This window comes from Rhinopithecus bieti, unplaced genomic scaffold, assembly GCF_001698545.2.
Source record: "Rhinopithecus bieti isolate Rb0 unplaced genomic scaffold, ASM169854v2 scaffold_2272, whole genome shotgun sequence".
NCBI classification, from domain to species: domain Eukaryota; kingdom Metazoa; phylum Chordata; class Mammalia; order Primates; family Cercopithecidae; genus Rhinopithecus; species Rhinopithecus bieti.
The window spans coordinates 7,027,786-7,052,956 of NW_016804163.1; the positions used below are offsets into that span (position 1 = coordinate 7,027,786).

General features: G+C 37.5%; 1 protein-coding gene across 1 annotated transcript in view; it reads right to left on the minus strand.

Annotated features, from left to right (window-relative positions):
* Window positions 1-1,575: 1,575 nt before the first annotated feature.
* SERPINB7 (serpin family B member 7) overlaps window positions 1,576-25,171 on the minus strand; it is a 29,501-nt gene continuing 5,905 nt past the window's right edge. Inside the window, exons 2-7 of the mRNA XM_017867061.1 lie at window positions 23,698-23,883; window positions 13,670-13,786; window positions 10,896-11,013; window positions 8,219-8,361; window positions 5,936-6,082; window positions 1,576-2,711 (exon numbers count right to left, since the gene is read on the minus strand). Coding sequence (XP_017722550.1) covers window positions 2,313-2,711; window positions 5,936-6,082; window positions 8,219-8,361; window positions 10,896-11,013; window positions 13,670-13,786; window positions 23,698-23,865 — 1,092 coding nt within the window. The 5' untranslated portion in view covers window positions 23,866-23,883 and the 3' untranslated portion in view covers window positions 1,576-2,312. The remainder of the gene's footprint in view (window positions 2,712-5,935; window positions 6,083-8,218; window positions 8,362-10,895; window positions 11,014-13,669; window positions 13,787-23,697; window positions 23,884-25,171) is intronic.

The following is a 25,171-nucleotide window of genomic DNA, read 5'->3' on the forward strand; positions in this document are numbered from 1 at the left end:
CTTGAGTTTTAAACAATGGACCAAAATGAGCACCAAAGACCATCTAACAAATTCAAGGAAATGAGTATTTCCTCTTAGATATGCTTAGTTTCACTCTAGGACATTCAGGTGGATTTACCAGGAGGCAATTGTGAATCAGGATGAAGTTAAGCATATAGGTAGTTGTCATCAGCAATTATTGAAGCCACGTGACTGCATGGAATTATATATAGAAGGAATTTTGAAAAAGGAGAAGAACCCTACAAATACCTGTGGTTAATAAACAGATTAAATAATTATGACCCTGAAAGATGAAAAGTCATCTTTGTATAGAAAGGAATCCATTACAAGGTCAGTGACATGGCCTTATACTAAAGTGGTCTTTCCATCTCAAATCATGTTTCTGAAACTAATGACTATATTTACTCTAAAAATACACTGAGCGCCTACCATATATCAAGTATTGCTCTGGGACTGTGAGGATAAAAAACAAGTCAGACATGAATCCTGTCCCAAGAAGCACAAATTTCAATGGCAAGAGAGGAGCTGAACAGATGTTACATTTGCTACCATTGAACCTGATGTTTGACAACATTTAACAGAAAAGGTCGATGATTCCACAGGCACCACAGTTTCAGAAGCTGTTTCAAGCTTATGAAAGTTCCACTTTAATGATCTAAAGCCTAGATCATGACTACACAATATAGCCATTCTCTGAATAAGTTAGGAGCCTTAAACATGAGGTGGACATATGGGCAGGACCAACCAATGAAAATTGCAAGGAAAGTTTGTATTTAGTTTGTCTATAGTGCTATGGTGTGAACGTTTGTGATCTCCCCAAGTCCCTGTGTTGATACCTAATGCCCAACACAATATGGCCACCATCTGAATACATGTTCCCATCACCTGTTTCCTAAGGTCATGCTTTGAACGGTAGTAGATGGGAACGATAATCAGAAAAATCAATTCCTGTCTCAAAACATGCCACTTAAATTCACTCTCCATAAATGTCCCTGAAAGGCGTAATAGTTCGGGTGCTGCAGGTTAGTGGTTAAATTATTTTGGTCAAGAGATTTTCTACATATTTCAAGTCATGTCAAATTTACTCATTTATATCATATTTTTAGATTCCACAATATTTGTTGAAAATTAGGTATCTGCCAGGTCTGATATTAAGCACTGCAGAGCCATGCAATAGGCTATCATTGATTTATACGGTTCCTATTCATGTAAAGGTCTTTTTTGATGAAAATATAATTCAGTGGACTCTCATTGTTTATAAATTCATAAGTAAGTTCAGCATGATCCACTGATTCTCTATTTTTCTTCTGTTTATAAAATTACAGATGGCTTATTATAAATATTCATATACACAAATCATTTTCCCTCATGAATTTAAATCCTACTATTTAAAATTAGTTCATCAATCTATGTATCTGTATAAGCAATTTTATGTGTAATAAATGAGCCACATTGAATCAAATCAAGCATATTATAAAAGAATTCTCGCTTGCTTGCTGCTTGCTTTGCCTAGAAAACAAAGAAAGCCCTAGTTGTCCTACAATTGGTCAGAGGAAAACAATCACACTGTACAGGTATGTTGCATTTCTTTATTCTGATAAATAGAGAAAAAACTTATAAACTACACAGCATATGAAATATGATTCTGTAAATCACAACTGCCAACAGTTAAAAGATCTTTAATATTTGAAAAAACTATGTACATATTAAGTCTTGTCAAAGAAAGGCCAAAATTTGTCAATTGAAAGCATTAATGAAATATTTTGGTTGGTCCTCAATCCCAATTCCATATTTTTTACCATCTAGATTATATATTGATTTAAAATCAAACGTATGAAGGTAAACTCTAATATCTTCATAGGTCAACAACGAAAATTTATCCTTCACACTTATTTCTAGAAAGCAGCTGGGCTTATTTCCTAGATTGTTTACAATGAAGCTAGAATATTTGCAATAACTGTAGAGTTTCAAAAAGGATCCCTAGGGCTACTTCTACGTTCTCCTTCCCAGTTGAGCACTCTCCATAATTTCCAGATGGGTCATGGGGAAGAACGATAGAAACGAGTGTGGGAAGAAAGACAATGAAATTAGAAATGGGCGAGGCACATGGTGGTGGAATGCTAAGAGCAGGGATCAGGACAATCAACCAGGTGTCGAGGAAGGGACAAGTCACCAGTGTCATCTGCTGACCAATGGTAAGAAGAAATAAACTCAAAGGAAACACCACATTTTTCCAATTAAACTCAAATCTATTGACTTGTGGTAGTTCTTTGATGTTGTGGGGACTGCTGTAATAGAAACCAAGTGGATTTTCAAGGGCAAGAAACTTTTCCACTGAATAAGATGATGTCATCCTTCCTGATGACAAATAGGAATGGGCGGTCAGCTCTAAACAGCGTGGACTCAGGGAGTTGCTTTTCTACAATATTACTTTCTGTGGCAGCAGTAGCCTCGGTGCCCTCCTCATTGACCTCTATGTAAGATTTGTGCATCAGTCTTGATATATACAGACGACCCCCTGAAGCAATCCCAGAGAGATCTGCTTTGGATTCATCAAAGATATCTTTCAGCCCTAGGAGTCTCAAATATTGTTTCATTTCATAATTCTTCTCTATCTTGAACTGAGGAAAAAATACCTCAACATACTTAGAGGTCATTCGCCTTGGATTGGTCCATTCCATTAGATTCTGAAAGGTCAGTTTGTTTTCAATCTGTAAAAATAATTCAAAGATAATTTAGAATCATATGGTTAAGTGATAGATGAAACAATAGCTACAAAGATACATAGTTTTCTATAATTTATCCCTTCCTGGATATTTGTGTTCAAGTACATGAATGGGTCCTTGGAAGTTTTGAAACAGAATATGATTAAAATGAATAGTTCAAGTACTTTTTAACAAATCCAAAGTTTAATTTGCTCTACTAGGAGAAGGCATGATTTATTTGCACTTTAGGGCAATTCCACTCTCTGTTCACCCATGAGCAGATACAACTAAAGTGGAGCAAAAGACAGGTGAAGGAACCTGAGAATTTGAGACCATTAGAGGGAGAAAGGAGCCCAGTGGTCATTTAAATTAATGTTTCCTAGCCATCTCCTCATCATGAAAGACAGATAAAGTAATGTTTGCAGAGCTTAGTGGAGTAAACCAAAGGGACCCCATGTGGCCTGAGGCAAGGAGCCCAGAGCTCCAGCCTCAAAGATTTGGGTGATCAATATCTCCCAGTACAGTTACCCATACTGTCTGGGAGGCTTGAATTCAAATCAATTTCTTGTTCTCAACAGATGAGGCAACTGAAGTGCAGGAGGCTGTAGTTCAATATGCCTGAAGGCAAAGCAAGCAACCTTAGTTACACAGCTAGAAGAGTCCTTATCTCTCTCTCCAGCAGCATCGCTGCCTACAAACAATTCACAAAGCCAATTCACCGGCTCTTGAATACTGAGAATTGATCATAAATTCTCAATTTATAATAAGAAGATTTTTCATAAACATTGTTTAGAAATCTTACATAAGGACATTTCTTCTCAAATTCAGGCTCAACTTCAATCTTAAACAACTTTTTACTGATATTAAATTTAACTTGTATTCTTATCAAGGACCTAAATTTATATAATCAAATTTAGTCTAATTTGAATTTTTTGTGTTAATTATCCAGTTTTGTGCTTAATCTGTAATATAATTTTACCCTGTTGGAATTTTTTTTCATTTAGTGCACTGAGATCCAACTTCCTCATCATTATCTGGTTATGAAGGATTATGCAGGTATTTAAGATTGCATAGTATGTAGGTTTATAAGAGTCAGATTCAAAAATTATTAGGTAAACTATCACAGAAAAGGAAAATTCAGACAGTAAGTGCAATAACAAAACTATATTATTAGCTTACTTTGTCTTGGCTACTTTTTCTGTTGCAGATTATTTCAAGTTAAACTAATTGCTGTATGCTAAAATCTGATTATTATGAAGATGATCAAGTGAATAATAAATTTAATATGAGGACCAATATTTTATATGGTCATACTTTAGATTTAATAGTACCAATTTTATGACATTTCTCTTGCTTCTCATGTCAAAACAATTTAGATGAAAATGTAATAAAAGAAAGTTATTGCTAAAATTTAGTAATCTTTGTCTATGTAGAAAGTGCCATTCCAAAGCTTTAAAGTCATGTTTTTAAATCATAGTAATGTCCCTTGGATGGTACGCATGTCTATTTCTTTATATTCATTCCACTGTCCTGTTATTCCACAGCAAATATTCATTATTTTCCAAGTCAAAACAAAACGAGTACTTTTAAGTGTAGTTGTAACTTTTCAGTGTAGGTGACATACATGTATGTGTGTGCACATATATACACACAAATATGCATATCTACACATATGCATCTATCAGAAAAATTGACTAAATTCTGTCAACCTCCCTTCCCTATCTCCCATGCTTGCTGTAAACATCAAATAAGATAATGTAAATGAAGCTCAGAGCACATGACCTGGGGTGTAGTAGGTGCTAAATAAATGGCACCTATTATTCCTTTTAAATGAGAGAATAGAGAAGAGAGATGAGTCCAGGCCTCTGAGACTGCAGATCAAACTCAAAGAGCCAAGTTCAGGAGGAGGAAAAGCAGAAAAAGGACTGAAAAAAGATCAGGCTCTGATATACAGTGGTGGTGTCTGGCTTGCATGGCCCCCACCATCTTCCCATTGCACTGTGTTGGTCCATTTCTCCTGCCACATCAGTCACAGGGCAGTCCCTAAACTCTGCTTTTCACTTGAGACACAGCAGCATGGAGTGATGAAACTGCCTTTGCAAAATTACAACAGTAGGAAATCTGACATAGTTGACTCCATCTTGCTGCTAACCTCCAAGTTGTTGTTGGTCATTCTTTGGCATAGGCTAAGCTAACTTTGGAAGAAATTTAGTTTATGGTTTAAATGTAAAGCAAGAATCATAATAGCCCTTCCCAAAACTAAACCACCTTTGTAAAACTAATGAAAGACCGCACGGTTATGATTATGAGAGAGGCCTGAATTCCGCCACGATGTAGGCATAGTAAGCATTAACCAATCATTGTTATGGGGGCCATAAAATTTGTAACTCCACCAATGACTCTTGTAGATAATATTACTATTGTAGAACCTAATACTGGCCTTTTGAGATGTCTTTTCAGACTTTTACATTTCTGACACTAACTCCACTTGGACTCATGACTCATGACTCAACCGGTCCTGTGGCCCCCACAGAGTCCAGAGGTGAACTCAGTGCATGAGAACAGTTTTACACACGCTTGTGATTGCATCCTCACCCAATCAACAGCACTTATTCCCTAGACCCCTGCCCGCCAAACTATCCTTGAAAACTCCTAACCTCCAAACCTTCAGGGAGAGTGATTTGAGTAGTAGTGATCTCATCTCCCAGGTGGCGTGGTCGGCTTTGCATCAATTAAACTCTCTTTACTACAATGCTGTGCCCTCAGTGACTTGATTTTTCCTGTGCAGCAGGCAGGGAGACCCTCTTGTGCAATTACAGTGAGACCATACATTTTAATTCTCAAAGGCTCAGGTCTCTATCATATCATACCTGCCTAAAGATGCTCAGTCTAGCAAAATTTCAATAACACATAAAAGACTGTATTCATGACTGAACACCAAAAATACCTAAACTCCTGTATTTTTAATTCCATAACTGACATTTGAGAGGGTTCTAACTTGATCAGTATTCAACTAAAATTATGCTAAACTGAGTTAAGTCAATCTCAGCAACTATAATGGTGTCTGGCTCATACTAGGTACTCCTTAAATATCTGTCAAATAAATTAACAAGCAGGTAAGTCTGTAATATCTCAATACCCTGAAATCTTGCAGTTTATCCATGAAAACTGAATCAGCAGTATCCTAAAAGTCTTATTTCCCAGTAGTGAAAATGACAGTCGTAACTTACTTCAGAGAGGTCATTCTCAGGCAGCAGAACGTACATGTTTATGCCACCATTGTATCTGAGCTCAAGAACCTTCATTGACGGGTCCTCAATAACAGATAAATTGAACTTTCGCTCCTGGTGCATCATGGCCACTGCCTTCCCAGAGCACTGAAAGTCAAGTCACAAAAAATTATTTATAATCCCACTTCATTGTACTTATTAACCAAATACATACAAGAATATTGTACTTGGTCAATAAATTATTGCTCAGTTGATCCTGCAGATTTTTTCCTGACAAGTTACCAACAGTGGTTGCATTGGTGCAAATCTTAGTGGTAAAGCCAAGACTTCAAGTTTGATTCCTTGAGTTTAAAATGTCCTACCTGTGTGACCTTGGGTGAGTTACTGTGCCTCTCTGTGCCTCCATTTCCTCATTTATAGAATGGGAGTGACTATAATCCCTGCTATACAGGATTGTTGTGAGGATTATGTGAATTAATATATTTAGCACTTGGAACATTGCCTTGCTCTTAGTCTTTTAACTGAAAAGTCTCTATAATAAGTAATGAAAATGTACTAAATAACATTAAAGTGAAAAATGAATGCTATAGGTTTTTTTCTCCCTTCTCAGAAGTAAAATACAGACTAGTACTAACAAAATTACACAATTTAAGACCAGGTGCTGTGGCTCATGCCTGTAATCCCAGCACTTTGGGAGGTCCGGGCCAACCACCTGAGGCTGGGAGCTCAAGACCAGCCTAAGCAACATGGCGAGACCGCATCTCCACTAAAACCAAAATAAAAGAAATAGCTGGGTGTGGTGGAACATGCCTGTAGTCCCAGCTACTTGGGAGGCTGAGATGGGAGGATCACCTGAGCCCAAGAGGTCCAGGCTAGAGTGAGCAGTGATTCCACCACTGCACTCCAGCCTGGGCAACACAGTGAGATCCTGTCTCAAAAAACAAACAACAACAACAAAACACAGTTTAAGCATGAGGTCTTGGAAAAATAAAAACTCCTGCAAGGTATTTGATAATGTCCCTCAAATTCACCAGAGCAAAAGAAAAAAAAAAAAAAGGAGCTCTTTTCTTGAGAATATCATTGATAGATTTAGAGACACCATTGAGGTACAATAAACTTTCTCCTAGTGAGGTTATAATCTGCAAACTTGTCAATATTTCTGTAATATCCCCTTTTAAGAAAAAACATCCTACATGGGGAGGACAGATAATTCTCTGTCCTTGAACCGAAGGTCCTTCTCTCTCTGGAAAGGTTGCCTTTTTTGACTTAGAGTCCAATCCTCAGACAGAACATACATGAAATCTATCTGCTTAGTGAGACAGGTCCGCAGAATTGAGCCTGATACACATGGGGACTGGGATGTGACAGACAGGATGTCTCACTGGGGCAGGGGAAGAATCATATATCTGGGTTATGCTGGAGAGATTATGTTACCAATTTTCAATATGATAGAACTAACATTGACATCAGAGATCCAGATTCCATAGTGTGTTACGTTACAAGCTGTCTGTTACAGCTACATTACATAGGGTGTGCGGACCAGCAGGAAGAGTGTTTAAAACAATGTTATTGTATAGTAATGCTTTTTTAAAAAAAAAAAAAATAGGAGAGAAGAATAACACAGGAAACAGGAATGCAGCTTCTGTGAAGCAAGGCAGGAGCCTCAACACGATATTCCTGACTGCAAGAGCTTTGTTGTTTCTGCTGTACAAAGATTACTGTGTACAAATTGATTTTAAAACCCAAGAATATATGTTTTATAAAGGTTGGTAGTAAGATGTTTTAGACCAAAAACAGAACTAAGTGAAGAAATACATATGGCTTATACTTGGAAATGCATACCTTTACTAAACATAACTTTTCCCCTTGTAAAAGAAAACACATTCTCTACGGCGACTCAGGAAAATCACTGATGGTAAATGATTTTAAGTGCAGACCCCATGGTTAAAATAATGAAAAAAGAAAAATACACTTTTGTCATATGTTTTCTTATAGGCCTCCAATGATAATATCTTAAGATACATTCATGTCACTTCTTTCAATTTTGAATGTATTTTAAAGAATACCAATTTACAAGACACCTTTGGTAATGTTTCATAGCCTGCATGACAGGGAAAATAGAAAGTTTGCTTTGTAAAGCAACTGACCATACAATATTGGTAATGCAAAAGAAGAAACGAGTCAAAAACGGTGAATCCAGAGTTTACTATGTAACTATCACAGTCCTGCAAAGGAATACTATTGAGGAAAAATTCTAAATTAAGCAGGAGATTGACAACATACCTTGGGAGATTTGAAACGGCAATTTGTGGTTTCACTCTTGGTGAAGGCTGATTGCCACTTGCCTTTGAAGTACACAGCGTTCACCAGCACCATGACAGCAGATGAGCTGATGCCACCGTCACCAATCACGTTCTTGATTTTGCCTTTTGAAAAAAAAAATTGAGGGGAGAAAGGTTTATTTTAATATAATTTTTAAAATGATTTAAAAGGCCATTAATTGATATGAAGTTTTTTTTCTTATCACATAATAACACCAATAAGAATATTAAGAATAACCTATGAGCAATTAATGTGTCCAGCACTTTCTAAGCCCTTTAGATGCAATCTTTGGTTCAATCCTCACATAATCCCTGTGAGGTAGGCACTATTATTGCTTCCATTTCCTGTTGATGAAGTTAAGGCACAAAGAGATTAAGACACACAGCAAGAAAATGATAGCAATAGGATTCCAACCCAGGAAGACAACCCCAGTGTCCCTGCTCATAGTTACCAAAGTGCCTTTACTGCATTGACTAGGCCACCTTTTGCTACTACAGTACTTCAATCCATTGAAAGGGTAATGCCCTCCTTCATTCTACAGTAACGAAATTTTTGCTGGATGCTATGCACTATTCTTCATGTTTGAATTACAAATGTGAAAGACATAGCCTGTGCCATCATTGAGCTCGCAGTCCAGCACAGAAGAGTCAACATCCGAAGAGCAGTTGTAACCCACCAGTAAAATAGAGGTCTGATCTCAGTGCACTGTGAGAGCACAGATTAAAGGCACCCAACTTTTTCTGTGGTTATCTGCTTTAGCTGAAGGACAGTGGGGAGCAGGGAGAGCTTCCATAAAGCAGAGACTATTTATTCAAAGGCACAGAAGCCTGGAATAGCAAAGTGTATTTGTCGGGGAGAATAAGTTAGCAAGATTGGAAGCAAGGGCCTGATAATGAAGAGGCTTGAATGTCTGGTAAGAATTTTGTATTATTTTGAAGGTGATGGAAAATAATTGCTCAGGATTCATTGAAAGACAAGAAAGGTCATGGTCATGATGGATCTGATTTGCCTTTCAAAAGGATGGTTCTGGTATTGTGTAGAGGATGTGGGCTTCAAGACCTGGGTAGGGTTGTTTAGAATATTGGCAACATTTTAAAGGGTTTCCTCAAATAAATATTGAGTACATATGCTTATGAAAAATTAGAGTAATTATGCATAGATTTGCATGAGAAAGGAAGACAGAGAAATAAATACTCTAAATAGAAAAAGTTGTTAGCGATCTGATACCCTTATATTAAATACTAAATAGAATCTCACCTAGCTTTTAGAAAAGTAATAATTACATAGTTTCTCTTGATTTATAAGTGTTATATTTGAAACATGTAATGACTAAACATCAAAGTAACCCACTCTGAATATAATGAGGAATGAATGAATAAAAAGAAAATTTATACACTGCATTCTTAGTCCCAGGACTAAGTGTATGCTGCTCAAAGTTTGCATTTAAAGTGCAAGATATATTTATCTCCTATTTCTGAGGCATAGCTAGGCTCAGTAAATGCAGGTACAATGATTAGATTACAAATCAAGACCAACCCTTAGGTAATGAAACAACTAGTAGCTTTGGAATTGGTTGATGAACAAAGCAAGGATTAATAAATTTCTTTATTTGCTTTGCACTAAACCAGAACATTAGCTGGAATTCAGTTTTTAGTTGTGACAGAGACTTACCAATAAAGAGCTGTACTTTTTCTGGAAGGTACTACCTTTGTTACATAAATTATTTTGGTAATTAAAGAACATTTTAAAATGAGAGATATACTATACATCCTTGGAAAAAGCAATGTCGTGAAAATACATTTCTTTGACAGTAGAATGTTATAACTTTAATAAGATTCAGTCCATAAAGGAATAATAAAGTATGAAAATCAACCCTATCTTTAAAAAATAGGTTGATTATTAAATGAAATGCTATGCTGTTGTCATTGAAAATAATAATGTGGTCATTGAAAGTAATGTCAATAAAATAATAACTTAGTTTTTGTTCACTAACTAGGGTGAGATATTGAGGTTAATTTATCAAATTAACTCAGCTTGTTATTAATTTATGAAATGGTCACAATAATATGTTTGTCCTGAAGGTTTTACCAATGAAATGAGATAATATAAAAGACTGAACTTCTGAAAAGTACAAAGCATTCAAATTATTAAAATTATTCAAAACCACATTGCAGACAAATACTAAAGCAATTTTAAGTAGCAGCAATCATTACTTTGAACTAGAAGCTCTTCCATGTATGTACAAAAGACTCCCAGCTTTTGTTCTCAGTATTAACATATAATTGACAAATCTTTTAGAAAATAGGGTTTTTTTTTTTTTTTTTTTTTTTGAGACAGAGTCTGGCTCTGTCGCCCAGGCTGGAGTGCAGTGGCCAGATCTCAGCTCACTGCAAGCTCCACCTCCCGGGTTCACACCTTTCTCCTGCCTCAGCCTCCCGAGTAGCTGGGATTACAGGCACCTGCCACCTCGCCCGGCTAGTTTTGTATTTTTTAGTAGAGACGGGGTTTCATCGTTTTAGCCAGGATGGTCTCGATCTCCTGACCTCGTGATCCGCCCGTCTCAGCCTCCCAAAGTGCTGGGATTGCAGGCTTGAGCCACCGCGCCCGGCCAAAAAAAATAGGGTATTTCAATACTCACCATGTGTTTCACTTTCAACCCACTTATTAATTTTATGTCTAGTGTCTTCTAAATGATTTGTAAAGTCAACTCGCTCCACTTTGGCATCGTATAATTTTTCAGCACACTTAATGTAGTCCTGCAAAGAAGAATACAGGTCTTGTATTTACAAATCATCACCAACTAAGTATATAAGAAATGTATTTTTGAACTTTTTATTTTCACTGCTTTATTCAAAGGTTCAACTCTGCCTCAAAGATAAGTATGTAAATATAGGGATATATGGAAATTGGGCTGGAAGGGGATCTGGTGAATTTGAAGTTGAATTTGCACAGCAAATACTCTGTTTAAACTTAAGTTTATCTGAAATGGATTTGAGGAGGCTAATAGAGAATAGATAACGTCCACACTTTTACCACTGCTTTCTCATATTAAATAACTCAATAGCCTCCTAACTAGTCTCCTTTGCCTGTGTCATCCCTTCCTGCTGCAAATTTTTCAAGGCTACATTATTGCACTCAAGACAAAGCCCAAGCCCTTGAACCTTGCCGACAAGGCTCTGCTGATCCCCACCCTGGTTACGTCACAGCCACTTTCTCCTTACTCTGCTCTCCCACCATACCACATTCCTGACAGTTTCTCAAAAATGCCATGTGTCATCTCTCACTAGAGGTGTTTGAACAACATTCCTTCTGCCCGAAATGGCCCATATACCTCATAATTGTGTCTTACCCATTTTCTAGTTCCAAGTATGGCTGTCTCTCCTTGACAGATATTTTCTCTAGGTTCCACGTACATTTTCTTTTTTTTTTTTTTTTTTTTTTTTTTGAGATGATGTCTCACTCTTGTCCCCTTGCAGGCTGAAGTGCAATGGCACAATCTCGGCTCACTGCAACCTCTGCCTCCTGGGTTCAAGCGATTCTCCTGCCTCAGCTTCCCAAGTAGCTGGGATTATAGGTGCCTGCCACCATATCCGGCTGATTTTTGTATTTTTAGAGATGGGGTTTCACCATGTTGGTCAAGCTGGTTTTGAATTCCTGATGTCAGGTGATCTGCCCGCCTCAGCCTCCCGACGTGCTGGGATTATAGGCATGAGCTACCGCGCCCGGTCCCACCTACATTTTCTAACAGTCTGTTTACCTTGATGTTTTTCTTAACAGCTGTTATCATAATACATCCTTTTTAGCTTTGAGATTGTCCGAGTCCTTCACAAAACAGCAAATTCTGTGAAGTCAAGACTATATATGCCTTGCTTATGATTTTATTCCCAGTACCTAGCACATTGCCTTGGACATAATAGTTGCCTAAGAAATACTTGCTGTTTTTAATTTTTAAAAAATCATAATGATATAATTTATCAATACATTAGTAATTCAACAAATATACACATATATATCTTTGTGGAAAGATGTTCAGAATTAGAAGAAAAAGATGTATTACGAACCAGGTGTTGTTAGTGGATTTCCTATTAAAGTTTATAGGATTTTCATCCTAATAATGAAGATTCACTAGTTGTCCTTTGTCTATCCACAGGGTAAGACTAGCTCTCTAATGCAAGCTTTGTGTGTGATTTCCTTGGATACAGCTCTTTTCATCTACTGATTAATTCATTCTTCTGTCCACACATCCATTCATCCATCCACTTTGACACAAAGAGTAGTTTTAAGTAGTCCATGGCCCAGAAAGGTTGATACGTGCAAGAGGTTGATACATGCAAGATGTCAGCAAGGAATAAAGATAGCAGTCGGAAGGGACAGGATAGTTACATAGATGTTGCTATTCTCTACCATTTCCAAGAAACTCAGACCAGACACAGGGGCTCATGCCTGCAATCCCAGCACTTTGGGCGGCTGATGTGGGCAGATACCCTGAGGTCAAGAGTTCGAGACCAGCCTGGCCAACATGGCAAAACCCTGTCTTTACTAAAAATACAAAAAAAAAAAAAAAAAAAAAAAAAAAAAAAATAGCAGGACGTGGTGGCACATGCCTGTAATTCCAGCTACTTGGGAGGCTGAGGCAGGAGAATTGCTTGAACCCGAGATGCAGAGGCTATAGTGAGCCAAGATTACACCAATGCACTCCAACCCAGGCAACAGTGCCAGACTCTAAGAGAGAGAGAGAGAGAGAGAGAGAGAGGAAGTCTAGAAGAGCTAGAAGCCACTAAGCATTTATACTTTTAAAAAGTCCAACTAGTATGTCATGTTGATCTCCTTCTAAGACTTGTCTATGTCCTTAAAAAATACATAAAACTTAAGTGACATAAAAAATAAAATTTGACCAGGCAAGATGGCTCATGCCTGTAGTTCCAGCAATTTGGGAGGCTGAAGCAAGAGGATCACTTGAGCCCAGGAGTTCAAGACCAACCTGGGCAAAGTAGAGAGAACCTTTCTCAACCACAAAAACATTAGCTGGGCATAGTAGCACACACCTGTGGTTGCAGCTACTCAGGAAGCTGAGATGGGATTACTGCTTGAGCCCAGAATGTGTTTCCTGCCATGGACACCCCTAAATGGGCTGACTGCTCCTCCATTCCATTTACAGCTCGACATCCCTACCAATGGACACATTCTCTTCTGTTTTGAAGCCTGTCAGTCTAGTGAACCTGAATATGTGGATTAATTGGGTAAAAAGTTGAACTTCGGAAATGGTGATTTTTTCAAGACATCTGAGAACATAATAAGTAGCAACGAGAAACAAAACCATCTTTGTATGACTCAGTAAAAAGACACAAGCCTTTGTTCAGATAATGGATTTAAGAAGATTCAGGTCCTTCTAACAGAGGCAGTTTCACCTACCTTATGAAAGCCATACACTTTTTCCCCAAAAAGACCATTCACAATGCTGAGCTCATAATCCTTGTGGGATGCATTTATATCAGAAAGAACTCTTTTCAGTTGAGACTGGAGCCCTGGCTGTTATTTAAAAGATGTATAAAATTTAATTTTGACTACAAAGATATGCATAATCTCATTTACACATAAAATAAAACATGCATATTACACCATAAAAGAATTTTTTAAAATACTTTAAAACAGCAAACAAGGGCCACATACATCTATGTCTTACCCCTTTCTCAAATAGTGTCTGTGATCAATTGAAATAATTTACTATAATTACTTGCCTTAAAATAAAAGTGTTAAACAGAAGATAATGATTTTGCTTATTATATGATATTAAATAATTAATTTTACCAATGTAATTTTTTCTTATGAAATATACATAAGAAAAAGGCAAAACATTTAACTTTCATCCTTTCTTGGCAAAATATGGCCCAATATGTAAATAAAATATTAGAAATTAATAAATAACAAGTAAATTATCAAAAAAATTCTACTTGAAAAATCCCAATCTGGAAATCTGAAAAGCATGTTTCCTTAGCTTTGAAAGGATAGTTCCACATTCTCCAACCTACATCTCTGGGCTCAAGCTAACCTCCCACCATAGCCCCCAGGTAGGCTGTGGACTATAAACTTAATTCTTTGTATATTTTGCCACAGATATAGGGTTTTGCCATGGTGCCCAGGCTTAGGTCTCGAACTCTGAGGGCTCCAGTGATCCACCCGCTCAGCCTCCCAAAAATTCTGGTAATTACAGGCACGTGAGCCCTGCACCTGGCTCACCATCTCTTTTTCTAAAAGACACGTATTGTCTTCTACCGATATTAGAAGAGTTTCCATATCTTGAAGCAAGTGTTAACGTGAAGCACCTGTAAACAGGCAACAAAGAAAGCAATCATTAGAATCAGGGGTTACTGGAGAGAACAGTTTGCAAGAGGTTTTAAAAATAAAAATATTATTTCCCAATAAATGTGTCTAATTTGCCATTCCAAGGTTCATTAGCGTCTAGAGCTGATTTCTCCCCATGACTCTGAATGCACCATCAACAGGCATACATTAGTTTTAATTTTTATTGCTTTTCTTTCTTTACCATAACTTGATTTTTTCTTCTTGGTTTACACAGGATTTTGGAATCTGTGGCCAATTACATAAATGCTATAGTGACATCGCTTCCGAATAAATCATGCTTGTCCAGGTAGTCAGTCCAACCGGATGTTAATGCCTCAGCTGCACAGCTCTCCCAGTGTTGCTACTGAATGAAAAGCATATTTCAGCAGCGGAACTCTACCAGTTTCTTCAAGTATAGTCAGTGAAATGTGACCACCATCTTCACTTACAACGGCATGTAACTTCAGGAATACCCTGGGGACTGGCTGGGCGCGGTGGCTCACGGATGTCAATCCCAGGCACTTTGGGAGGCCCAACGGCGCGCAGATCATGAGGTTTAGGAGATCGAGACCATCCTGCTAACCACGGGTGATAACCCGTCTACTACTAAAAATTAGGCTGGGCGTGGTGGCTGGCGCTGTAGTCCCAGCTACTTCAGGAGACTGAGGCAGGAGAATTGCAGGGGAACCCGGGAGGCGGAGCTTGCAGTGAGCCCAGAAGAGCCCACTGCACTCCAGCCTGGGCGACAGAGTTTTTTGTGATTTATGGAATGAATTAAAGCCTCTTTCTGAAGATGACCGGGCAGCTGTAAATTTGTAACATTTTGGGCCAATACAAATTAGGTCATCAATTCATGTGTTAATTTAATATTATATTAAGTTATACCTACCAGATATTTCCTCTTATTTTTTTGTAATTTTGGGAAATCATGGAACCTATCAACATTTCCTACCAATGATCTATTCTTACATTTTCTTGGAAATGTCATTTTTTTTACGTAAAAAAAGGCACTGTTTTATTTCTAAATAAATACGGCTCTAAAACTCATATGTTCATCATTTACATTATTAAAAATATTTATTTATTTTATATTATACTTTCAGTTCTGATGATACATGTACAGAAATGTGCCAAGGTCTTTTCTACATAGTATACACGTGCCATGGTGGTTTGACTACCCCTCAACCCATCATCTACATTAGGTATTATCTCCTAATGCTATTCCCATCCGCAGGTTCTCCTCAACGCTGAACAGGCCCGATGTATATGATGTTTCCCTCCCTGTGTCCACTGTGATATCTCATTGTATCAACTCCCACTTATGAGTTAGAATATGCAGTGTTTGGTTTTCTGCTTTCCTGTGCTTTAGTTTTGGCTGAAATGATGGTTGTCCAGCTTCACCTGCAAAGGATGTGAACTCATCCTTTTTTACAGCTGCATAGGATTCCATAGTGTATATGTGCCACATTTTCCTTATCCAGTCTATCATTGCTGGGCATTTGGGTTGGTTCCACATCTTTGCTATTGTGAATAGTGCTGCAATAAACATAGGTGTGTATGTGTCTTTATAGCAGAATGATTTATAATCCTTTGGGTACATATCCAGTAATGGTATTGCTGGGTCAAATCCATATGAACACTTAAAAGTCTTTCTTTCTCCCCTTCCCTCCCTACCCCATGTACTACGGAGTTTTCAACATGTAGAGCTTCCGCTAACTTTCAGCTTCCTGAGAGTACAAACTCATAATTAGAATTTGTTCCTTCTCTAATATTCGATATTATGCCTTATATTTCTGTCTCGTTGTTTATAACTACACATTGTCTCACACAAAGGCCACACTGTACAAATTTAGTTAAGGTAGTCATTTGTACTGACCAAATTTAAAAACTGTATTTTGTCTATCAGGCACAATTTTGACCATATTAGTCTGATAGAGGATTTTCTCACAGCAATGTATATACAGAATAACAGTTATTAAATGCTTCCTCCCCAAAGCTGACTGTTTCTCATCCCATCATCATTGCACGTATCAACCTCACCGTGGTAGCTTCTGACAAAAGAAGAGAACTTTTCAGCACTTGCCCCCTCTGTTCCTTTAATTCAAAATTATTTTATGGAGGTTTATAAAATTTAAAATGTGTTGAATTTGGGGATTTTTATATTAAGTGGGTTTAAAGAAAAGTTTGTTAAATTCCTAATATAATAAAACTGGAATGCTTAATATTTTTCAGTTTAGAAATGTCCATACTTACAATAAAGTTCAAGAAGTCATTGCAGTTATTAAGTCGTAGTTTGCATCACCTAATTATTTACAAGTGATTTTTATTTCAATAGTGACTATGCATGGCATGTTTTCACCTATGGAAGAATTCAAAATTCAAAATTTTGAACTAGGACCTGCAGCGACTGTGTAACAGAGACCCTTGAACAACTCCGGTTCAACAGCCCATGGGAACATCAGCATTTGATTTACAGAAGAGCTTTCTTAGTCTTTAGATCTGTAGATTTGATAAACTGTCACTGTGAGCCGATGGTACTGAAGGACCTGTCACATCAGTCTACAAGAACATCTATGCATGTTATGATAAAGAAAAGACGATGAAAACATAAGAAGTCTTTTAATCTTCAGCCTTTCACTATATTTTGAGGATCTTGCATCTTTGCAACAACTCTACTTGAAAATAGAATAAGCTCTTGGCCAATGTAGATTTTCAATGCCTTTAAAAATATGGCAGTTATCTCTTCCCAATTGAAAGAATTCAGAGAGAGAATATGCTGAGTACTCTGTATCCTCAAACAATCCTGCCTCAGTTTTTTAGTCAATTTTATTGTGGCTGCGACATCATTGGCGAACAGTGGTGAACAGTGGAGTTGGTCACTTGTCACTAGGAAAGTAAGGTTCAACAGGGACCTTCCACTCCATGGAATTATTTATTTGGGCTACTACAAGAAAGGAAATAAAAGCATGTGTCTTTATACTTTGGACTATATCATTATAATTGTTTCATCCTATGTCAGAAAATAGATGCAGTTTGTCTCTAAGAGCTCCCAGAATGAAAAGTTTCAAATGAAAGTCATCACTGTCCATCATCTCCGTATAAGATGGAGAGAGAGATAAGCAGTGACCGGCTGGAACCTTAGGTGGTCCTTTTGTATCCTTCTTTCCTAAAATGAGGGGTCAGGAGTTGATGGGACCAGCTCGTTAATCTTTGAAACAGTTCAAGGAGGAAAGTTTAACCAGTAAAGGCTGAGAACATATTGGAAGTCATATTTGATTATGACATAATGTCTTGAGCAAAATATACATGGCTATGTAAATTTATATAAATATAAGTTATAAAATATAATTTGCCTGGTATCTGCTCTTCAAAGTTTTAAACCTTCTACTCATTACAATCATGCATCACTTAACTACGCGGATTCTTTCTGAGAAATGTATCATTAGGTGATTTTGTGATTGTGCGAATGTTACAGTGTGTACTTACGCAAACCCAGATGGTATGGCCTACTACACAACTTGGCTACATGGTATGGCCTATTGCTCCCCAAATATAAACCTGTATTGCATGTTACTGTACTGAATACTGTAGGCAGCTGTAACACAATGGTAAATATCTGTGTATGTAAATACATCCAAGAATAGAAAAGGTATAGTAAAAACCTGTATAAAAGATGAAAACCGGCAAAACAGTATAGGCACTTACCGTGAATGGCACTTGCAAGACCGAAATGGCTCTGGGTGAGTCAGCGAGTGAGTAATGAGTGAATGTGAAGGCCTAGGATGTTACTGTATATCGCTGTAGACTTCACTGGACACTTAGGCTACACTACATTTATGAAGAATAATTTTGTCTTCAATAATAAGTTAACTTTAGCTTACTTTAACTTTTTTACTTTATAAACTTCTTATTTTTTAAAAACATTTTGATTCTTTTGTAACAACACTAGGCTTCAAACACAAAGACATCGTACAACTGTACAATTATATTTTTCTTTATATTCTTATCCTATGAGCTGTATTTATTTAATTTTTTAACTTTTTAAACTTTTTTGTGAATAAATAAGACATAAACACTTTAGCCTAGGCCTACACAGAGTCAGGATTGTCAATGTCACTGTCTTTTTCCTTCGCATCTTGTCCCACTGAAAGGTCTTTGGAGCATTAACACGCATGGCACCATCATCTCCTATGACAACAATGCCTCCTTCTGGAATCACTCCTGAAGGGTCTGTCTGAGTCTGTTTCACAGTTAACTTTTATTTTTCATACGTAGAAGGAGTACACTTTAAAATAACTACTAAAAGTATAGTATTGTAAATGCATAAATCAGTAATAGTCACTTACCATTTTCAAGCATTATGTGCTGTACGTCATTGCATGTGTTAGGCTTTTATACAACTAGCAGTCTAATGGGTTGGCTTATGCCAGCATCACTGCAGACACGGGAGTAATGCATTTTGCTATGATATTATGATGGCTGCAACATCACTAGACAATAGTAATATCTCAGTTTCATTTTAATTTTACCGTACTGCCCTCATACATGTGGTCCATCATAGACCAAAATGTCATTATATGGCCTGTGACTCTACCTTGTAAAAAGAACCTAGTAATTTATGTGAAGCCTTGCAGAGAAAGGAATCTCCCCTTCTCATTGGCCAAAATTTATCTTAAGACAGACTGTAACTTTTTAAAACCTCCCTGCAGTTCTTTTCGGATTTTATTTTATTTTTTTAAATAGTCCTAAAGCTACCATTGGAAAGAATTATTTAGGAATATGCGCATGGAACAAAAATATAAAATACCATGTTAAAGTGATTCAAACATACTAACATATTTTCTGAGATAATGCTTGTGGCACCCAGGCAATAATTTTAAAATTATATGACTATCCGGAAGTCATTCTCCTTAACTTTTTGAATAAAGTTTTAATAAGTTTAAATATTTAACATTATTCTTTGATCATTACTAGTATTACTCTCTTTTGATATGAATTTGGTTGATTTTCTGATATTCCTAATTGAATGTTAGTAAACTGGAAAGGTCAAATACTGAAATGATACATGTCTGTTTTTATCTTTACAAAAATTCAAGAAACTATAGATTCAACAGTAAAACTACCATGACTAAAGATGCATAATGATGCTACAGGTGGAGCATCCTAATCCAAAATCCAAAATGCTCCAAATTCTGAAATTTTTGAGCATCAACATGACACAAGCGGAAAATTCCACACGTGCCCTCATGTGATGCGTCACGGTCAAAACTTTGTTTCATTAAAAATAAAGATTTAAAATGTTGTATAAAATTACCTTCATGCTATATGTATAGGTTGTATACGAAACATAAATAAATTTCCTGTTTATACCTGGGTCCTATCCCATCTCATGTATAAACAAATATGCTGAAATCTAAAAAAAAATCCCAAAAGGAAAAAATTCCAAAATCCAAAACACTTGGTCCCAGGCATTTTAGATAAGGGATAGTCAACCTGCAGTAAATATTTGTGTGTGATAAATATTAGATAAAACTTCAAAGGGCTTGTTTATCACAATTCTTCCTCTTCTTACTTTTCTTATCTAATTTTTTGGTGTTTCTATCTGAAATACAAAGTGTGCTATACTTTCATGTTCCCTCATGTGCTTATGTAGGGAAATCAGAATTTTTGTTTCTGATAAGTGGTTAATGAATTCAGATGACGGCAATCAGGAAAATCATGGGTCTATACAGTGTAAGCAATTTCAGGACATTTGGATTAAGGATTTTTACAAAAAAGGATACTATGAATCATCCTTGGGCTTCTACCTGTATATTCATGCCAAATTATAAAATTATTAGTTCTTCTTACAGAGTGGTCGAATAAGTAATATATATTAATGATTATTTTAAAATGCTTTTTGTAAAACTCGGTTGCATTTTAGAAAATTCAAATTTGTAAACTTTTAAATAAGATTATAATCCAAACATATGACTTCAGAAAAACACATATGTATGTGTGTATATATATTTCATAATGTATTTCAATGGAAAGTCTTGTGAGAGAGAAGAAAGTCCAAACATATGACTCTCATACATATGTAATCCAAACATGTGTAATCTAAACTATATAAAATATATAAAATAATGCATTTCAATGGAAATGTGTGGGTGTGTGTGTGTGTGTATATATATATATACACATGTATATGTATAAAGAATTTCAATGGAAATGTGAGAGAAGAGAGGAGCGAGTAGCTTACGAAATAGGAAAATCACTTTTTAAAACTTTTATATTCAAACATTATAAGAAAGAACAGCATTATTAGAGCTAAAAAAGAAAAAAAAAAAGGGTCAGTCTGAACCCATGACTTGGTCAGTAAATACGCTTTTCCAGCTCTTTCACTCAAATGGTGAGCAGCCTTCATGGCACTTCAACTGCATTGAACCTCAAGCACACTGATTCTTGACTTTAATCGAGTAAACATATATATTTACTCTATAATATATATTTAATAGCATAAATGAGCCAGAGTTTCATAAGGAATAGCTGAGCTCCTTTTGGAGCCAAGATAACTCAAGATAAGCCCAGAATGTCTTGTCAGAAAGCAAAAATATTGTAAAGTTATTGGGAAGGATTGTTTAAAAAGATTGGGTTAAAGAGATATCTACTGGCCCAGCTATGACACTTTGAGCATCAAAAAGAAAAAGAAACACAGATCCATGGGGATGCTTAAAAGAGACACACAGTTGGAAGCCATAATTTGAGCCTGGATTCATCTAAAATAGAAATGTGTGATTCATGGTGACGAGGGTCGAGTGTTGCAATGAGAAACAAACTGAGGCAGGGGAGAAGCTGAAAATTAATTTCCTAGAAGACATTTACAGAGGATTAAAAGTGTGCACAGATAAATGAGATGAATGCTTTTGTGTCTCTAGTTGCCTTTTCTCCTCTTACATATTTTTTCATGCAAGATCATAATAGTAAGAGTTATAAAAAGTCACACATGAGAGTAATTGATGAGGCAGCAAAGGGTACAGAGCAAACTCCAGCAGAACAGTAGATCTCTCAGTTCACTGTGACTCATGAGCTGTTGACCCTGGCCCACCAGGCACGAGGTGCAGGGCAAGGAGACCTCAGAAGGTATACCAGACAGGATCTGAAAGATTGCCCCTGACATGAAAGCACACAGGAAGTAAAAGCAGTGTCTTCCGTGGCGTTAAAATCAAGCTTTAGTCATAGGCAAGACGTCTGCACATCATTGTCTAACACACTGAACAGTGACAACGGTAAGGTTTTTGTCTTTATTCGTTTTATCATCAAATCAACATCCTCTGTGCACAGGTGAGGACCCTAGTGCCCACAGAGATGAAATGATTTTCCCAGGGTCAGAACTTGGACCCAATCTTCGAACTCCCGGACCAAGGCTGTTTCCACGATACCAAGTCATCTCACTTGGTTCTGAAACATTATGCATTTTTATGAATGAATACATTTTTATTTGTTGAATGTTTTTCAAGGGCTTTATATTTATTTATCAAAATACTGACTTGAAAATACTGAAGCTTCACAATGATGTACTTTGAGCTATAATTTCAGTTTGGTGGCTTCAGAGCAGTTCTCAACTGGAGACTGATTTTGCTTTTGAGAGTATTCTTTGGAAATACCTGGAAATGTTTTTGGTGGTCATGCTGAGGGAGGGGTATGCTGCTGGTATTTATTGATGAGAGGCCAGGGATGCTGCTAAACGTTGCATAGGACAGCCCCTCACAACAAAGATGTATCCAGCCCAAAGTGTCAGTAGTGCCAAAGGTGAGAAGACCAGTTGTAGAAGACCGTCCTAAGTTTGAATCTCAGGTCCGCCATCTACCAGCACGCAGTGTGGTCACCCCTCCACAAAATCAGGATAATATTCCCACTTCAGTGTGTGAACATGAATATCAAATAATATCATATTCTTAGGGCTTATCCCGGATCCTGAACACTGATAAAGTTCTCAGCAGACAGTTGTTACTATCACGTCATTGAAGTGTAGTATCCTATGTACTAGGTCGTAAACCACTCTAGCGCTTGAAAAAACGGCAGTCTAAGACTCTGTAGTTGTTCTCTAGCAATTAATATTTACTGAGCTATCTAGATAAAGGAAGGAATTATTCTAGCTTAAATTATCTACACAAATGATTTTCCATATGAACTGAGGTATGACAGGTTACAACAGGCACCAGATTCCTCTGGCAAGCCTTTCTGAACTAAAATAGTGGGAGGAATAGTGCAGCAAGGAGTGGGCAGGGGGAGGTGGGGGCAGAAAGGGATGACATCAAGGCCTCTGCATGCAGCCTGGACCAGGCATCTCACCTGCTGTTGAGCTACTGAGTTTCAGTGGCAACTTTCTGAGAAGGGAGGGAAACCTTGACCATTCTACTTCCCTGTAAAGTGCACCCAGAGCTGTGTGCAAGGGTGTGTTAATAAGCACTCCCTGAAGGTGGTGGTGAAGGTGGTGATGATGACAATGTGAGGACTATTCAGGTAGACTGCTATTATCTGGAATGTACTATGATGTTATTTGTGCCCAGGTAACGAGTCCTGAATCTGGGACGTCATTGGAATCTCCTTCTAACTCTCCTATCTCAACCATATCTACGCAGGCAGTGGTTCTCAAACTTTCAGGTGCACCTGGAGAGCTCATTAAAACCCAGAGTGCTGGGACCCACACCCATAGTTTCTGATTCAGTACTTCTGGGTTAGAGCCCAAGCTTTTGCATTTCTAACGAGTTCTCCAGGCGGTGCTGATGATCCTGGTCTGGGAAACACACTTTGAGAACCACTGCACTAAGGGAAAACATCAAAGTTGCAGTGCTTGGAATATTTCTGCTGCCTCTTGGCTCACAAACAAGTGCTGCAAGCTGTGTGCTTTCTTCACACCCACAGAGGGCCTCATGGAGATGTGTGAAGATGTGACACCTTGTGCCCTCATGATGAGACACCTCATGGAGATGTGTGAAGATGTGACACCTTGTGCCCTCACGATGACCTCCATTAACATGGGGACCACTGCAACGAAATGTTCTCGTGGGAAAAATAATTTGTCCCAATGATGAACTGCAAAAGCTGAGACTGACCTTATCAATCTGAGAGACACAGTCACCTCGAGCACCCAAGCGGACCAGGGCCAGGGCAGCGAAGAGGCTCAGAGAAGAAAAGAACACATTTCCATTTCCTTGATTATCATCCATCTCTCTGAACAGGTTGAAGCAAAACTCTGCATTTGCTGCAGCAAGGGAGGCCATTGTGAAATGGACTGCAGCCTAGAGGACAATGAGAAAATGAAATTAGTTCCTGGTACATTTTCTAGGAATATTATATTTTTAGATTTATTTATTTTTTATAATTAAAACTTCATTTTTTCAGCCTTGGAGGTAATCATCACATAACTCTAACAAAAAGGGAAAAGTTCCCTTGGCCCAGTATCCTTGTCACTAATACCCTAAAACTATCTCTTCTCGTTGGTGGACATTTCTATCCTCAGTGGCCTGTGAGTGGCCTGTTTCCAGCTCCCAAGCAGACACATTCATGGGGCTCACTATTTCTCAAATCACCCCAGATTTCTGAACTGAAAGAGAGCAAAAGTAAATATTACAATGTTAGACAGTCTATTTGAGGCGCTACAGCCTTTGCTTTCTAAACCACCTGTAATTCAATGCAATGGTAAATTTTGAGGTTTAACACATCATTTTAATCCATTCTCTCCATATGGCCTCTGTAAATTCTTAGAACAATCATACATTCTACTTTTTTTTCTTTCAAAACTGTCCTAATTTTAATTGTTATGCATCATTGGTCCCATAAGTGTATTAATTTGTTTAAAACCATTTTCTGATTTTTTTGGAATGCAAAATGTGATTATCAGAGTATGGATCAAGAACATGTACAAGACTTTTCAACACATAGGCCTATTTCTTGCTAGAGAACCCAGGGCGCAGTAACAAATTGGAGATTGTCTTCAAATTCACAATGTTGTTTCTGAAATACAGAGGGCTACCACCACCATGGAATTCTTCAGGGATCCACTTGGGTAATTTTTTTTGCAGAATTTCTCCACAACTCAAATTGATCTCAAAATCACAGTTGGGGTTGTCTCAGACTAAATGTACTTACATGAATTCTCCAAATTATTCCTCATGAATGTCCAATAATATTACATCTGATGGTGTGGCAGGTGCCGGGTGTTGCAGATGCCAGGAGTCACAAACCCTTAGGGGACTTCATCCAAGTCTCAACGCTGTTGCTACTATTGCTAGTAGTTGTGTGAACTGGGTCAAGTCTTTAATTTCTCTGAACTTCTAAGTTTCATCTTGTTCAGTGAAATGATCTATGTACAGGATCTAGCATAGTGATTCTCAACAGAAAATCATACCTCCTTGTACCTTTTGTCCCATAAGAAGAGCACACATAGGCATCTGGGGACTGGCATGCTGTGGGTGAGGAAGGGGGTCACAAGGAGGGAAAGCCATGCAGTCTGAAAGAAGAATATTCTAAAATTGCCATTGTGTTGGCTTTGTCGCAGTCGCAAATACTTAAGGCCTTTTAAATTGT